At 35.1% G+C, this 18,207-nt stretch overlaps 1 protein-coding gene across 5 annotated transcripts in view; it reads right to left on the bottom strand.

Moving 5' to 3' along the window:
• The window catches only part of NUMB (NUMB endocytic adaptor protein), a 172,080-nt gene that overhangs the window by 21,082 nt on the left and 132,791 nt on the right, over positions 1 to 18,207 (bottom strand). For 3 of the 5 annotated variants that reach the window (XM_072629189.1, XM_072629192.1, XM_072629190.1), the window contains exon 4: positions 11,997 to 12,029. The exons of the other annotated variants lie outside the window; for them this stretch is intronic. In XM_072629189.1, the coding sequence (XP_072485290.1) occupies positions 11,997 to 12,029 (33 nt within the window). The remainder of the gene's footprint in view (positions 1 to 11,996; positions 12,030 to 18,207) is intronic. 5 annotated transcript variants of the gene reach the window in all.

Raw genomic sequence — 18,207 nt, 5'->3', positions numbered from 1 at the left:
AAACCCCTAATGCCTCCAGTGTGTGTGGCAGTATCACAGCATCATTTTAAATCAACATTGTAATGCCCAAGAACTGTTAGTTATTGTGCTTTTATCATAGCATCATAGATTTAATGCTATAGGTCAACATTTTCTTTTTATCAGCAAAAGAGTTAATAATAGTTAATTTTTTCAAGATTAGCACAGAAATGTTTGTCCATTTTTAACTGAGCATCAAATAGATAGTGCAACTAGTGGTTCAAGAAGATCATTTGAAAACAGTTGTTGCAAATGTATCTTTAATACAATATGAACTTCATTTTTTTGCTGCAGGAAAAATTAGATTTGGGGATACAGAGGCACACTCAAGACTAGGCTAGCATATGGTTTCTCTGAAAGAAAGGCAATGGGAGGGTCTGCAATGTCAATTTTCTTACCTGCTTTAAGGGGTACAAAGAAAATAATATGAAGTGGTGACTGGAAATAGAGTAGGTCAACTTCATAAAAGGATACTGTCACAAGGACAAAAAGAGAAATTATAAAGTGGCATAAAACCAATCTCTACTCAGATAACACTCCGGTTTCCCTGTATATGGGGGGAAATACGGTCCTAAACATATCCTTTTGTGTCATTACTAGGTTATCTTAGAAATGGTACATATTGTAATAGGGAACATACTTATGTGCTTTCTAACAAAAAACATTTCCATAGTTCTATTCCTTTGTCAATACAGGGCTTGGTCTGCCACAAAATCCTAACAATTTCATGGAATTTTTCTTGTTCAGCCCTGTTCTTAAATTCTCATTCAGTCACTATAGTCTGCCTAGTATCTGCTACCTTAGATGTTTTGTCCTACAGCTGAACTTGGGCCCAGGTTATTCTGGACAAACAGGATCTCTGATTGTATTTTAATCTTCCAGCTCTGAACTAGATCACCAGTCAATCCATCCTAAGCACTGTATCTCACAGTAATGGATCAAAGCCACAATCTTCAATCCATCTCAAACTCAAATTAGTGAAACATCAGTTTTGTAATTTTTTTTCAGTTGTTTTTCAGTCACATCTGGATTCTCCATGACCCCATTTGTGGTTTTCTTGGCAAAGACATTGGAGTGCTTTGCCATTTCGTTCTCCAGCTCATTTTATAGAGAAGGAAACTGAGGCAAACAAGATTAAGTGACTTGCTCAGGGTCACATAGCTAGTAACAGTCTGAGGCCAGATCTGAACTCAGGAAAAAGAATCTTCCTGATTCCAGGCTCTATCCCCTATGCCACTTGGTTGCCCCTTATAATTTATGTTATGTCCCAAAAGGATAGTATTTCCTTTTATTGTCATAAGTAATGCTTTTCTAAAAGTGACCAATACAGAGGGAGTCAAATTAAAGTCAGCTGACCGCAGGATCCAGAAGAAAAGTATCCAAGGACAGATACAACAGTTTTGCATTTAGAATGAAGACTCTGAGAATACTTAATGGTATAAACATATTTTGTTTTAGAACACTTGACACCCTAAGTATTGGAAAAGTTAGAAAAGTGGCAGCAGAAATGTAGATGTGAGACATTAAGAATTAACATCACTGTCTCAACACTTTCTATTTTACCAACATATTGATATCAAAGCCTTGGGTGGAGTTAACATAGACTGGAGTCAATAAAATTAAGAAACAATACAAATTCACAATCTAGAGGTAATCATTCTATAAAATATGGTCTGTATGGAATGGAAAAGTTTGGCTTTGATTGATTCAGACTTTAAACCACCAAACTTCATTTGTCAAGCAATCATGTCAACATGTGGGTCAATAACAGAAAACGGAATTCAGTTTGCTGTGACTTTCAAATGGACATGGTTTTTTCTTGCTAAATGTTTTGATGTTTGGCTTTTAAAATTATTTCCTACCTTAAGTACTATCTGCTTAAAAGAAGCAATCAACTGACAATTTAAATAATCTGACACTGGAGTAAGCGAAAGCAAGTATTAGATTTACTGTAAAGTACCAAATCAGTAAATTGCTTAACTAGAATTAACCTTGAATGGAGAAAAGAATATGTACAATTCACAAATAAAACCTGTCCTGAACATATGAGAAATTCATTGGTAATTTTATGAACAGAATAAAAGTTGGTTCCAATATGGGTATCAGGAAGGAACACAAAATAGCTGCTAAAAGGTCAGGTTAGAGAATTGTTGGCTTTAGAGAGGGAACTGTATGTAGCAAATTAATCCCAGGCTTCTGGATCATTTCTTTCCCCAATAAAGAATTTGAAATTAAAAAAAGTTTTGGATTAACCATCATAATAAAAGATCAGTATACTATCCTTTTCAGTCTGTTGCTTCTGGTATGAAATTATGTTACATGTTTTAGTTATGCCCCATTCAAAACGTTAAAAAAACCCTAGAGGAATTACAGGCCAACTGGCTGGATTCTAGTTGTTTTCCCTTTTAAACAATAATATAAACTGATGAGCGCACACTTGGGATGTACTCCAGGTGCAATTACAATCACTGCTCACACTTATATAGTACTTAAAAGTTTTACAGAGCACTTTCCTCACAACAACCTTGTAAAGCAGACTGCACCAATATGATTATCACCCTGTTACAGATGAATAAAACTGTATTCAAGAAAAAACTGACTAACTCATGATCACACAGCTAATAAATGGCAGGGGCAAGTTTTGGAACTTTGGAAAGGGAGAGCAAACCTCACTGAATAATAAGTGCTAGGTTTTAAAAGACCCCAAAACTCCACCAGTTAGAATAATCGACCAAATCTAATAAGAAGAAATTTAACAGGAATAAAGAACAATATGGGGAAGGCACAATGACCACAGTTTGTGCTGAAGAGGGCAGTGGATTTTAGCGGACTGAATGAGTGCAGTGTGACACAGAAGTCAAAAGCTAACACAGGCCTTGGCTGCACTGAGAGAAGAGGCTCTTGAATAAGGGATGTGATGGCACTGATCAGATCAAGTATCTAGAGTACCTTCTCTAGTTCTGGCTGCCACATATCAGCAGGATACTGATAGCCTAGAGTGATCAGAATAACAGGAACTGGAGAACATGCCTTAGGAAGATCCACAGAAGACTGGAGTTGTTTAGCCAAGAGACTAACTTAGAGAAGACATATTAGGTGGCTTCAAGTTTTTAAAGGATTTGCCGCCTGGAAGAGGAACGAAAATTGTTTTTTTAGGATGGAGAGGGAAGAACTAGATACACGGGAAGAAGTCAGAGAGAAGTAGATTTAGGCTCCCTTCAAGTAAAATGGACCTTCCTAACAATCAAAACTGCCCCAAAGTATAATGGGTCTGTCTCATCAGGGAGTGAATTTCCTGTCTTTGGAAGTCTTCAAACAGAGTTTGGATGACTGCTTGTCAGGGATGCTATAAAAAAGGATTCAGTTAGGGATGGGACTAGATGAATTCTGAGTGTGCTGCTCTTGAGAAATGAAATCTTATTTGAATGAGATCACCTAATTATTTTTCTTGATCAACTTACCTACAAGCTACCTTTACATAAAATGAAGAGAAAAGACTTAAAGGACCTTATTACTCAGACTACCAATTAGGTAGTAGCATTCATTCTAAACCAGTGAAGAAGCCACAGTGGTGGTTTGAACTGAAAGTATGGACAAAACATCAGAATACTCTGATCACAGCCCTAAAATGGGGGCAACCACAAAGTAATAGGGCAGACATTAAAAAAAAAAAAAAAGGCCTTACAAACACAAGGGCACAATGTCAAATTATGTGAAGCAGTTATGCAGTGCTGGGAAACCCCAGCTGCAGCGTATCAACTGGTCATCAGAGCAGAGAAGTGACTGCAGCCTACAAGACAAAGTGGAAGAGAAAGCTTTGCAAATGTCCCTAGTCTCAAACTAAGGCACATGCACACCATGGGGAAAGAATTCAGGTTTTGTTTTGGTTTTTTTTCTCCAAAATACATACAGAAAGGGATGACAATACATCTGGAAACAGAATTTTCTAACGTAGGAACAGAAGTTCACCAACTTGATACTGACTGGACCCCACAATGAAGTATGCTTAACCCAGAAGGTATAAAAGAGACCATCCTCATTCTACTGTCAAAGGTGAATTCACAATGAAATGGCAAGAATGTGACATACAGAATTATCATATTGTCCTTCACTCTCAGGACCTAAGGAAGATTTTTTGAAGAATCAAAGAGCAAACAGCCCTAGATAAAGGTAACCAATAGAATTTACATCTCTACTACAGGACACAGAATGAAATCTTCAGTTTTATCTTGCATCTTTCACTAAAGCTTTCTGATGTGAAAAGTAATATTACAACTCTTAAAGAGTCTGAGACAGTGCAATTTAAAAAGATAACTTTTCAGAAATTTCTCCAGAGCTATGAGATATAGGACTTCTTTCACTATATTTATACCTCCTTCCTCCTTCTATCTCCAGGGGCCTGGAGGCATCATGCCTAAGGTGGAGGGAGGACTATTTTTCACTGGGGTTTAAGGTCTATCCTAATTAACTCCTTATGGCAAGCTCTGGATTGCTGTCTCTGTCAACCTGTTAGTTCTTTTTCTCAAAATGTGTTTCATTGGTGCCATAGTCCTTTTCCATGCTCCCTTCAGACTGAACACATAAGACAAAAACATCTGACTTAAAGCCCAGAGCTGACAAGAGTCTGCCTTACTAGTTTTGCATTCCTTCAAGTGAGGGATGAGATGTTTCATTACCTGTTCTGCAGGATCTTTGCTGGCTTTTTCTATCATGACTCGAGTGTACTTTTCTCAGTGAGCTTCTCCTCTCCTTTGTTGTAGTCATAGACTCTTCTTTTGATTCTCTATACCTCTCTGCATCAGTTCATGTGAACTTTCTTATGTTTCTCTGTACCCTAATATTTATAATCTCTTATTGTACAACTACAATGTTACACTATACTGTAGTCTTTTTAGCCACTTCTTTCTAGATGGGTCCCCTCTCTGTTTCCAATTGTCTTTACTACAGAGTGCGGCAATATTTTTGCTTCATTTCTGACTTTTACTTTCTTGTAGTACTCATTTAATAATGAGAGACTGCAGGGCCAAAGGATATATAGATAGTTTAGTTACTTTTATCACATAATTCCAAAACGAAATCCACAGACCACCTCAAAGCTCCACCCGTGGGGCATTAGTGTAACTGTCTTCCCACAGCCCCTCCAAAACTATTCCCACCTTTTTCATTTGCATGGAGTGAAGTGAAATCTTGGAGCCATTTTTATTTTGAATTTGCCTTACCACAAGTGACTTGAAGCATGTTTTCAGGAGTCATTTATAGTTTGTAATTTTTTTTTGGAAAACCATTTGTTCACATCCTTTGACCACTTATCTACTGGGGAATGGACTTGGTTCTTTTTCCCTAAATGAGGGAGTGTCTGGTGTACCCTCCCTTTTCCTTTTTGCTGCTATTTTAATTCCCACACCCTTTCCTGTATGACGCTAATCTTTTTTTACTTTATTAGATATGTTCTTTCTGGATTCTTATTTTTGTTTTATTCTTTGGAATATATGTTCTGATATATATAAAAAGCAATAGCACCAACAGCAATTGGAAAATCTATTTTTCCAAGTTCACATTCTCCCACATCACCCACTGGGTTTTTATATGAAATATCTGAGTTTCTGCCCTTCACTAGAGAGAAAATAGCACAACGTTTTCTGAAGGATTCCATGGTTCACCAACCACATTGTAACAAAAAGTTTGGATTCCTGTTGAGTAACTCATAGGTAGGTGCATTCCTGGAAAAAAATGATTCTTAAGCTTGTGTATGAGGAAAACTTTTAGCTTATCTTTTCCAAATTGTCTTAGAAATATAGAAGAGAACTTGCAGAAACTGCTACATATAAAGTTACCAGAAACAAGTAAACTTGAGTTACATACGCAACTAATAAGAAAGGTACTGTGCAGTATTTCTCTAACTGAAGGATTAGAAGTTAACATTGTTCTTTTGATAGAGGCCAAGCATTTTCGAGAAAAGAAGTATTTTCATTTTAAAGATGAACATATTGTGAGTTATTATGACACACTTTAAGCCCCACTGAACTATGGTCCTCTCACCATAGAAAATAATGCCTTTAAGTGATCCAAAGTATAATCTGGAAAAACTGATTTAAGAATGTGTGTAGCCAGGCACCTCATGAAACATTTACACCTTTGAACTTGAAGATGAAGGTCTTTAAAAGAAAAACTACAGACATACTTTAAAAAAACAAAACATGTTCCACTTCATAATAGTAAAATAACATAATGTGCTATTTCTAATGTTCTATTTTCTATTTGTGGCAATAGCCACAAAATACCACAAAGACAATGATTTGAGCAAAACAATGTTTGGCATGGCAGTAGCCAGAGGTAACAAAATAGAACTCATTCTGGCCACTCTTAAACTAAGGCCTGGTGACTTCCAACAAAATGATCATGGTGACACACTGAACAATCCTCTGCTCACTGTAATTCAGACATATTAAGAGTACACAGCAAAACTTTATCTAAGGCACAGCAGTGCACACACTGATCTCAGACAAATTCTAAGATTCCCTAAGAATGGAAAACCCAAGTGATAGGGAAACAAGTTTCCCTTGGTTTATAATGTAGTTTTCAGATTTTATTAGAAACAAAAACTAAAATAAAGTGGCTGAAGGACTTAGCTTCTTACTATTGACTTTGTCCTGAATTATTAAGAAAGCTAAGAATAAATATTTTTCAATGCAACAGGTTACACAGGTAGATGGGTTTAAAACACTATTATAGAAATGCTTGTTTTATTTCATAAATTAAAAAAAAAAGTTTAAAAAACTGTGACCTGGAACAAAGAATTTCATTTTCCAGACCTTTCTCACAACATAGAAATGATACTTAGAGAATGTTATGATTCAGCTTTTCCAGTACTACAAGCATCGGTGATTTCACTGGTATGGAGAAAGTAAAAATACAGACCACAACTGTTCTGTAACATAGCAGGTGGTCTTTGAGAGCTGCTGTGGCTGCAAAGTTCATCATTTTGATGCCAACTTGGTGATGAGCCTCTCCAAACTGTTAGACCATTCCTGACAAAATAAGCATTTGCCTTTCCAAGACTTTTTTAGCTTGTGCTGTTCTCCAGTGTCACTCTGTGCCACGGTTATAAAAGGTAATAGCTAACATTTGTGTAACGTTTCCTGCGTGCCAGGCACTGTGCTAAGTGCCTTCTAATTATTACCTCATTTGATCCTCACAGCTCTGGGAGGGAGGTGATATTTTTATCTCCATTTTACAGTTATGGGAACTGAGGCAAACAGAGGTTAGGTGGCTTGCCCAATTAGTCTGAGACCGATAGGGAATTACAGGAGGATTTTAGCTGGAGTGTTCAAATAAACAAAAATTACCAACAATATACTTCAAGTTAAATGCACCAGGTGAATATTTTGCAATAATTTGTGTGTGTGTGTGCGTGTGACCTGCATGTTTGTGCACATGTGCATATGTATATCTTAGGCTCTCAGATTTACCTGCATACAACAATCTCCAGAAGGCCAAGATTATAAATGCCACAGCTGATGCTACCGAGAGTATGGCTAAATGATGTATTCAGAAAAATCTTATTAATGTATGTATGCATGGCTAACTCTGTTAGCCACAGAACATTTATTAAGTGCCTATGGTGTGTCATGCACTGTGCTAAGTGCTAGGCACACAAAGAAAGGGAAAAGATTTAAGCAAATAATTCTTTGAGCCTTTGATTTGGAATTTTCTTAACTTCTGAAATAGGTTTAGAAATATAATCTCCATCAAAGCCGACTATTTGCTCTTTTTTTGTTTTGTTGCGTTTTTTCTTTTTCAGGCTTTCTCCCATTCATTCTAATTCTTCTACACAACATGACTAATGTGAAAATGTTTATTAAGAATGTATATGATGTAGAGCCTAAAAAATAAAATAAAATTCTGTTCTGTATGTAGAGAAATTGAGGATACTGAATTTAATAAATTTATCGCTGCTGAATAAGGAATATGCCAAAATTTCTTAATCATAGAACCTCAAAGTCCATGGTTTCTAATACCTTTAAGCTCATTTTTGCATCTGACCACTTCTATAACCCCTTATTATTCACTTAAAATTAACATGCTTCAGTTTTCAGAAGAGGAAAACCTGAATATGAAAAACATGATAATATTCAATATTAGGACATTAAGAGGATTTAGTTAACAGCCATAAAGTAAACTGAGATTCTTAGGTGAAAGAAATTAAAGAATTAAATACTAAAATTAAATATAATCTTATTACAGATAGAAGAAAACTTAGGTACAGCACAGCTCTATGGCAAAACCTAAATTCATTTATATCTGCTGAAACTTATAATATCAGTATTATCCCTAGGAACAAGAGAAAGCTGGACTAGGCAGGGCCAGGAGGCTGCTCAGGAGAGAGGAGGCAGGCCTGGGACTCCTAGCAAAAGTAAGTTGGGATCAGGATGAAGAGTTCAAAACTTCTAACACATTCTTATTTATAAAAAAGTATTCACTATGTCTTTGTAGCAAATACCTTTTTATAAATAGGAATGTGTTAGAAGTTATGTCTTTGTAAGTATCTGTTTTCCTTCTCATTTTAATACCTTCAGATTACAATTTCTGAACTACTAGGAGCGGCAATTCCTGTAATTAACAACTGCAATTTAGTCACCCTTGGCATATATTATAAAGCCCTGTTCATTTTCCACTCTCACCAATACACAAGCGATTCAAGGATCTTTAGAATTTGGGTGTTCTTTTTGAGCAGTCTACCTCTTAGCTATGCTGATTATCTGTTTAAAAAGTTTAGGATGAAAACCTTCCTTTTAAAATCATGCTTCATCATAAAATGAAGATTCACCTATTTACTAAGCAAGGTTAAAAAAAAAACTCCTTGAAAAATTCATTATTTTTTCCCAAAAAATTATGAGAATTATGATGAGAATTTCTTTCAGAAAAGCTCTCTTGAAAACATCCTCAAAAGCAGTGTTCCAACATTTTACCCAAATTGTAAATAGCTTTATCTAGTAAATATTAGCATGATTAGTTTAGTAGGGATGAAAATTTTTTAGAAAATGATGCTAACTTTAATGTCAAAAAGTTTGGAAAGTTGAGTTCCTAGAAATGTGTGGTTGAAATGTACTTTTTTTTGTCTTACTTCATAAAAACCCTTTGCAAATTAGCTTTATAGAAGTGAAACAAATATAGTTTTTTTGGGCCTGTCCCTTTCAAGTCACAAAATAATGACCAGATAGTACAATGCAATACAAATCAGAAAATACAACACTTTAATATATTATATCTATAATTATAATTTTTTGTTGAATTGTTTCAGTCGTGCTTGGCTCTTTGTGACCCCATTTGAGATTTTCTGGGCAAAAATCCTGGAATAGTTTGCCATTTTTCTTCTCCAGCTCATATTACAGATGAGAAACTAAAGCAAATAGGACTAAAAGACTTGCCCAGGGTCACATAACTAGAAGTACTTGAAACCAAATTTGAACTCACAAAGAGTCTTCCTGATTCCAAGCCCAGTGCTTTATCCACTGCACTGCTCAGCTGCTTATACTTGTCGGTCAGATCAATTGTCATCTTTCTAAATAAAGAGAATAACAATTGCCTACATCTGTTAAGTGATTTGCAGACCATAAAGAACATTCACCTCCTTGATTCCGTTGATCTTATAGGATCAAACATAACATCATTTGTTTGGCATTTCAAGCTCTTCCCACCTTTCTCGTCTTCTTACACAGTACACGTTCTTCAGTGTACTCTATGGTCCAGCAACACTGGCTTCTTTGCAGCTCCTCAAACAGGACATGCTCTCTCCATGCCTTTCCCCTATGCCTGGAATGCTCTGACTTTTACCTTTTGGAATTTCTGTCTTCAAGATCTAATTCAAGGTCTACCTTCTGTAGGAGGCTATTTCAGGGCCCCCCAACTCCTAATGCCTTCTTTCAGATTACCTACCACTTCCTCTGTATCTATTTTCTATATGCCTAATTATTTACATGTTACATGTTTTCTCTCCCATGAGAATGCATGCTTTTCTTTGTATTCCCACTGCTGAACATGGTGCTTGGTATATGTAAGGGTTTCATAAATGTTTGGTGGCTAAATGACAGAAATACCAATGTAAATGTAATCCCTCTTCTTAACTATGCCATTCAATTTTATTTGAAGCTAAGTGTAATAAATTAAAAGTGGGGAAAGTGTAATAAATTAAAAGTGGGAAATTGTATGTGTACTGTAGCAATGTGGCACTGCTTTTAGGAACTGTATTTTGAAAAGAACATCAAAAACCTGAAAAAGCTTTCTATAACACTTCATTTACCATTGGGGGTGCATTTTATCTCCCAATACAATGTAAGGTCCTTGAAGGCTGGGTTTGGTGTTTTGGTTTTTTTTTAAACTTTGTATCTAAAGCCTATCATCCTGGCATTGGACTTCACAGGGACTGACTAAAATGTCTGATGAATCAAAAAGATGTCATGTGTATCAGATCCCCTCCAAACATGGATGTCTTGGAACTTCGTTGTTGTCAATCTTTCAGTCATGTCCAACTCTTCTTGATCCTATTTGGGGTTTTATGGCAAAGATACTAGAGTGGTTGGCCATTTCCTTCTCCAGCTCATTTTACAGATGAGGAAACTGAGGCAAACAGGGTTAAGTGAGTTGCCAAGGGTCACACAACTAGTAGGTGTTTGAGGACAGACTTTAATTAAGGAAGATGAGTCTTTCTGACTCCAGGCCTGGCACTCTTTCCATTGTGCCACCTAGCTGCCGCATTCATGCTTCTCATGAACTAAGGAAGAGTTAATATGACTGACAGTCAAACTACTAGCTAAAATTTCCCTGTGACATGCAAAGACACACTATTTGACCTTTCTTTTCAAAATGCCAGCAAAAGTTGAACTACATCACCCTAGTCAAATTTCTTAAAATCAACTTCAATTAAGCCAGTGTAAAAGTGACTTCAGCTAGGTCAAAAACATTTTAAAATAAAATGATGATGAGGATGACTTCTTGATTGAGAAAAGGGATCTCAACTTAATGTATTCCTCAAAAACATTACTATATTAACAACTCAAGTAGTTTATGTGACCATATTAAAATGATTCCAGAAATTTATATTCAGATCAAATGATACGTTTTTTTTCTGAAACGTTTTATGATCTACTAGCTCTACTCTGGCAAAAGTAAATGATGAAAGTCTTATAAATAAAGTAGTGGAAACTTCCATATGCTATAGAATGGTATTCCACAAATGAATCTGTTTACTGATGATATATTCTCAGTCCTTACAAGGAAGAATGAGTATTACACAGTTATATCTTTGGAGAAGTCCTCATAAAGGACATGATATAAAAGACAGGCATCATCATGATGAGCTATGATTAAACACTTATTTTTCTTGGGTAATAATGCTAAAACAATGGCAGGCTTCCTGGAGAGATGCTCTCAGAATTCCATACTTTATTTTAATTTTGGCTGAATGTGGTTTAAAGGAAATAGTTTTGAATTTATGATGACAAAATCTGGGAGAGAGCTCATTTTCACTTGAAGTTTCTTCTCTGCTTCTTTTCCAATATTGAACAAAAAATAGAAGATCTAGTTGTGTTAGCTTATGAATGATATTGTGGGCAGGGAACAGAGGATCATAAATTTAGACCTCAAACGGGTATTGGAGGTCATTCTAGTTCAAGCCCTTTGTCAAGATCCTTTGACAACTAATCTTGAGGTGAGTGATCAAAACTTTAAAATCATTTCCTGAGCTCTACTGGGAATATTTGATTATCTTGGACATCAACCGACATTCAGGTATTAAATACATTACTTGAGGTCTACTTTTTAGTCCACACACACTGTCCAAGGCAATCTTTGGATTGATTTATGAGTAGTAAAATACTGACACCAAAGTTACTGTAAAGTTTTTAAAAACTGACATATGTAGCGCTAAACCAGGGGTGTAACTCCTTATACAACAAGCACAAACAGGGCATTAAACTTACTTTTCCAAAGAAGCCTTTGAAGAACTTCCTTTCCTGGAGGAACAGGAGGGACAAGTCGAGCGCTATTATTGTACGAGGCTACAAATGTCCCAGGGTTTCAAACCCACAAAGCACATATAAAAGTTGGGGAAGGGAGGGAGGAAGAGTTTTAGAGTTATCCATACAGGGAGTGACAGGGAAAGAGGAAAGGCCCATGAAAACAAAGAAAAAAGCATCACACAGCCCCAGAGTTGGTGAAAAGAAGGATGAGAAGAAAATATAACTTCAGATCTGCACCCATGCAGAGTGGTTAGTTTGGCATTTTCTTCTTTAATCCCATTTATTTTTCTTATTATAGTAATCCTCTAAATTTGGCAGCAGAGAAGTGGTAGGACTCTTTGGTCTGATGAAATTTATATTTTAAACTTCTGAACAGCTTTTGTATAAGAAGGATGGCTCACAAAATATTCTTCCCTTTACTACAGGCAAAGCACTGAATCAACTGGCAAGGCCAATCCACAATTACACTCTTCTCCACCCCACCCCCAAAACATACCTTAAAAGTTGTTTTTTTTTTTTTTAAAGGAATGTGTATCTAGGCTAAGTCTTTAATTCATATTATTGTTTTTCCCAAATTGTAAACTGATGGAGCTCTCCATATTAGATAAGAAAAAGTTTGTGCACCACATTAAAGAAGTGGCAATAGCCCAGTTCCAAAGATTTGGCAGTCCATGGAATTCCATTTGTTTGTCCATCAAGAGCTGCTTTTTAAAAATAGAGATAGCATACATTAGTGTATTTGGAAAAAGAACGATGAACTTTGCCTCAATCACCTGCAGAGAGTATCAGGTCACTGGTGTCAGGAGGGCAGATTAATCTGGGAATCAATCAAGTCAGTGGACCTTAATCTAGATTTAGGGAACAAGGGAATTCTCCCCTCCCCCTTAATAAAGTTATGTATATTTTCTGGAAAGGCTTGGGCAAAAAAGAGGTTGGAAACTCCAACTCAAGTACAAATTTTTAAGAATTTTTATAATTTTTACGAAATTATAAAAACTGACCAGTTATAAAGGTTGAAATTATAGTTTACTAAATACTTATAACAAAAGAGATAATCTTTCATTAAAAGTTTAACCTTTGATAAAGAAAAAATGTATAATTAAACTTGAGTCAATATTTAAGTTCAGTTAGTGTGATGCCACCAACTTATCAAATCAAAGACCTTAAGAGGTTGGGACTAGAGAGCTTTAGTTTATATTTCCTGAGTTCTGTCATACTGTACCTCAAGATTTTTACATTTATTTGTTTTTAGTATTGGATCTACTTATAAAACAGGGGTTCTTAACATGGAGTCCATAAGCTTGTTTTAAGAAATATTCTGACAACTATATTTTAATATAGTTGTTTTCTTTGTAATTCTATGTGTTCTAAGTTGTGCATTTAAAAACATCATTCTGAATAGGGGTCTGAGACAGTCCCAAAAGGTCTATGACATTCAAAAAAAAAAAAAAGCTAAGAATTCTGTTTGAGACATAGACACTTACCATACAAAAGATATATTGAGTAAATCCTTACAGGCAGTTTTAAGGTATGTAAATCCATACAGTATAATAATAAGCAATGGAAATATTTCTTAGAAAAAAACAAAAACACGTTTCTAGAACACAAATAACATCCTAGAGTATAGTGGAGTATTTTGAACTTGGAATGAATGTAAATTCCAGAGCTTTGCACACAGCAGGAGCTTAATAAAGATTTATGAAATTGAAGTAATCAAAATGAAGTTCATGGAATGCGTGCGAAAGGGCCCGTCTCTGCTGCCAAGTTCAGTGATCGTGATTTTGTTAAACTTTTAAGTAACCACCAGCCTTCAAAGTTGCAGCAAAAGCTAGGCGATTCGCCAGTGGCTACCTCATTCTTGTGAAAGGGAAAAGAGTGGAGGGAAATTGTCAGTTAATTAATTTGGTTTGCAGCAAAGCGCTTGTTAAATATGAAGAATATATTTTTCTTTCTTTAAAAAGATCTCAAATGTTAATGAAAGAGCTGACATGCAAAATGAATTTTTAAAATATTACAAGTTAATAGTTTAGTGAATACTTCTAATGTTCATTTAATAACAATTAAATTATGATTCTTTTACCTGCTAAAACAAGAACATATATTAAAACAAATATATCAATTAAGTTTTTTTAAAAACCGAACATATTAGAAACAAGTAGTACAATGAAGCTAATCTAAAACCAAAACAAAGAGGGAGCAGCACATAAATAACGGATTAAAGACTTTCATTTTTAAATGTGTTTTACATCAGAGTCAAGAGACATACACAACTCTGGTTTATCTTTTAAGAAATTACTTAGAAAACTGCCACCTTTCATTCCAATTGAATGCTGAGAAACATCATGAGAATACTAGATGGACAACAGACATTTCTGTTACTGCCATTTAATTATCAAGGAAATCCTGATCATCATATATGGCATGGTAAGTTGAAAACATGCAAAATACAAATATGACATACAAGAAATAAAAGCTTTCCAAAGCTGGTGATACACATGTTCAAATGGGTAATTTAAAGACAGTTATAATAAATGGTATGTGTATTTAATTGGATTTTTTGATTTTCAAAGTAGATCCCATTCTAGTTACTTCTTACTTGAGAATACTACCAGTTCGAAGTAGAGACCTAATGATCTTAATTGGTTCCAAAATTGTCAGGTCAAACAGCAAAATAAATTTTGGGGGGGTACTTTATTCCAATGGAATGCTATAAATGGGATGATAAGTACACTTATACTGAGGGAAGTTAATCTTGTTGGGACTAATTTGGTAACGTTGCTAACCATCTTATTTGCATGTGGAAACTGGTTATCGTGTATTAAAGATGTTTCAAATTAACAGTGGTTGTTATAATTATATTTATAGAGCTTATTTCTGTGTACAGATATTTCCTAAGTGATATTAAAATAATTTTAAAAGTAGAAGGGGTGGTGAGACTAGGGGTGGGAAAAGAATGAGAAAGTGAGATTTCTTGTTGCTTTTAAAATTTCTTTCAAAATACATAGCAATACTAAGTTCCTTTTTAATTCAAGAATCACATAATTCCAAGGTCAGTGGACTTTGTGAAATTCATTTTTGCTGTCAGATTTTTGGTTTATCACTACTACATAAGTCTTCAAAATTTTAAACTCAAATAAGTTTCAAAGACTTGTTATTACCTGAGCATAAGCCTCATACTATAAGCTTATTCTCCATGCCTGTATTTTTACAGCAAAGTCTAAATGGAAACTGTCATTTGTGAAAAATACTAAAGATGTAACATTTGGTATACTACAAGCCTTTGAAGGAACAGGTTTTATGTCTCTAAATTCTTTCTTTCTACAGCAGACTGGTGTGGAGTTTTTCTAAAAAAAACATAGTCATATTATAAAATTCATGAATAGTATAGAATAATATACTCAATTGAAGCTAAGATTATTTTACATCCAATCAGCAGCAAGATAAGAAATAAACAGAAAGTATAAAAAAGGCCAGAGGACCACTTCATATCATTTTTTGTTGAATTAATGTTTTGGTAGGAGGTGAAAGGCAACTATAAATTGCACACAGCAAAGATTTCAAAGAAGAAAAAAACTGTCAACCTATATATGGGTCAATATGAATTGAGTAACATAGAATTCCAGAGACTTTCACAATTTTTGAAATTCTGCTGGCCTTTCAACATGATATTTTATGTAAAGGAAACTTGGGAGAAGGGGTGGGAGGTAGAAGATGCTTTTACTTAAATATAGGAAAATTACATATTTACCCAATGAATCAATTCTATTTATGAAAGGGAGATGGATAAGGGGAATCTCTGATCAATTTGATGAGCCCCCCAATCACTTTATTGAGGTTACAGAGCACCTTCTATGAATGTAGACACTTGACTCTAAAACGTGCTGAGAGCCTCTGACTGGTTCATTTTAGTATAAGGGTAGTTAAACTGGGGTTGAGGGATCATCCTCCCTCCCCTATACACCTTACATTTAAAAGAAAGAGGAAAAATGTCAGGAAAAGGAGAAAGAATAAAAATAAAGTGGGAAAGAGAAAAAAGGAAGACAGGAGGAGGACAAAAAGGGAGGGAGGCAAAGAGGAAGGGAGAGAGATGGGAGGAGGGGGGAAAAGGCAGAGAATTGAATTCCAGGTGTGCCTTCTACAAAGGTATTCCCATTTTTCCAGAAAGAGAGGTCAAAATAGTCAAGCTTTTCTAAAGTTGAAAAGACTAAATCTGGTGAAATTAGATACCAATAGATACCAATCTCTTTGCAGATCTAGAAAAATTAAGTAATTTGTTTAAATTGATCATGCATTTGTAATATTCCCTAGTATAGGTAAAATTAATAAGTTCTTTACCACATCTGTTGAATATAAACATTCATTAGAATGTCATCGTACAAATAAGTCTTATGGTCACAAATAATTAATCTTTCTGGAGTTAAGAACACAACCCCAAGAGATCTGAATATTACTACTTGCCCCACCCCCCCTGAAAAAAAAAAACAATCGAAAAAATAACACACTACCTCCAAGGAATATCAAGGAACCATCACTTCCACTAACATAAAAATCTAAATTTTTTTCTCATACACACACACACACACACACACACACACACACACACACACAGCAGTGTGCTCACTTTGAGTTTCTTTGAGATGGTTCATTAAACTACTGTCAAGCATTCTCTGAACAAATTTCAAAATCATCTTTCATGAAATCCTTGGAATTTTTAGGTCTCTATAATAAAAAAAAAAGTGACACCTTCCTACCCACTTTGGATAATATGTAAGTTTTCGTACAAGAAGAAGGTAGGGGTACTGAATTTGAGGTGTATAGGAAGATGCTTTTATTGCTTTTTTTTTTTTCCTTTTTCCAATTTAAATAAATTGGAAATTTATTGGAAATAAACTGGACTGAAACTGTATGCCTTAGGAAAATCAACATCTAGTTTTTATTAGTTCTAGGAGTGAATATAAGCAACATCTGAACTTCAAAAAACTATATGTGCCTTTTTTCTGGCAATGAAATTGTGGTAACAGCCTTAATATCTAGCTAACTTAGAACTATTCGATATCAATATTGAATTATCAATGTTTCAAATTTTTCCATAATTATTCAGGAGAACTAATGATCAAAAACAGAATGAGTTCTTATTCTTACTCTCAACCAGTTGAAGCAGACATGAAAAATGAAATTCTTAGGTGATGCTTAATTGGTGAGTGCATTCAAATGGTTATGGGACATCTATGGACCACAGTTATATGTGCCAAAACAGCAGAAATAAACCCTATTATCATGAGTAGAAAATTGATGGAATGTGGAAAAAAACTGCCATTAGGTAATGTCTAAAAACTTCTTAAAATTAAATATTTAATATATAAAAAATAAGAAATATTGGTTAATTTTATTTTTTCTCCCACTGTTCTTCAGTTTTACTTATCTTGCACAGTTTCTTATTTATCACAGTTTCTACTGAACAAGTTGGATTTTTTGGTTGTATTTGGGGAAGGGTTTTTGCTTGCCATCACCCCTCTCAGACCTCTGCACTCACCTGTCCCAGAACAGCTTATTCTGTGTCCTATGACTTTAGGAGAGACAGAGAGGCTTTTTGTTTTATTTTCTCCTTACAGTGGGACTTGATATTTTCAACTTTGGAAGAACTAAAAGATGAACAAAATGTGGTGGGGCTTTTTTGTAAGTTCACCTCTTACGATAGTTCTTTTTTACAGTTCCCCAAGTAGCCTGAAAGAGGTCATAAGCAAATCTCAAGTCTGCTTTCTCAACTAATGAAATGCCAAAACCTTGCACTGCAGGAATCATATTTGAACAGATAGTAAGTTAATATAAAAGTGGTACCAGACAAAGGCACCAAATGAGTCTAGGCTTTCTCCATGATAATGAGGGAAACACTTGGAGTCACTAATGAAATGTACCAGGGTACAAATCTGTGGAATAGCAAAGCTTTGTAAGGAGACTTTGACAATGGTCCCCTCAAAACGACCCTATGATATATTGGCTAATTTTAAAAGTGCTCTGTTACGCAAATAGACATAGAAGAGCTTCTATCCACTGTTGGGAGGGTGGAAAGAAGTAAAAAAAACAAATGTATAGATGGCATTATAGTTCTTTAGCCACCACAATGTATTATTTTAAGGGTATTCCTTTCCTCCAAATTGAACCATCTGAGTTC

The sequence above is a fragment of the Notamacropus eugenii genome, chromosome 1 (genome assembly GCF_028372415.1).
Source record: "Notamacropus eugenii isolate mMacEug1 chromosome 1, mMacEug1.pri_v2, whole genome shotgun sequence".
In the NCBI taxonomy this organism is placed as follows: domain Eukaryota; kingdom Metazoa; phylum Chordata; class Mammalia; order Diprotodontia; family Macropodidae; genus Notamacropus; species Notamacropus eugenii.
The sequence above is the reverse complement of the archived record's forward strand: the minus strand, read 5'-3'. Positions and strand labels throughout refer to the sequence as shown.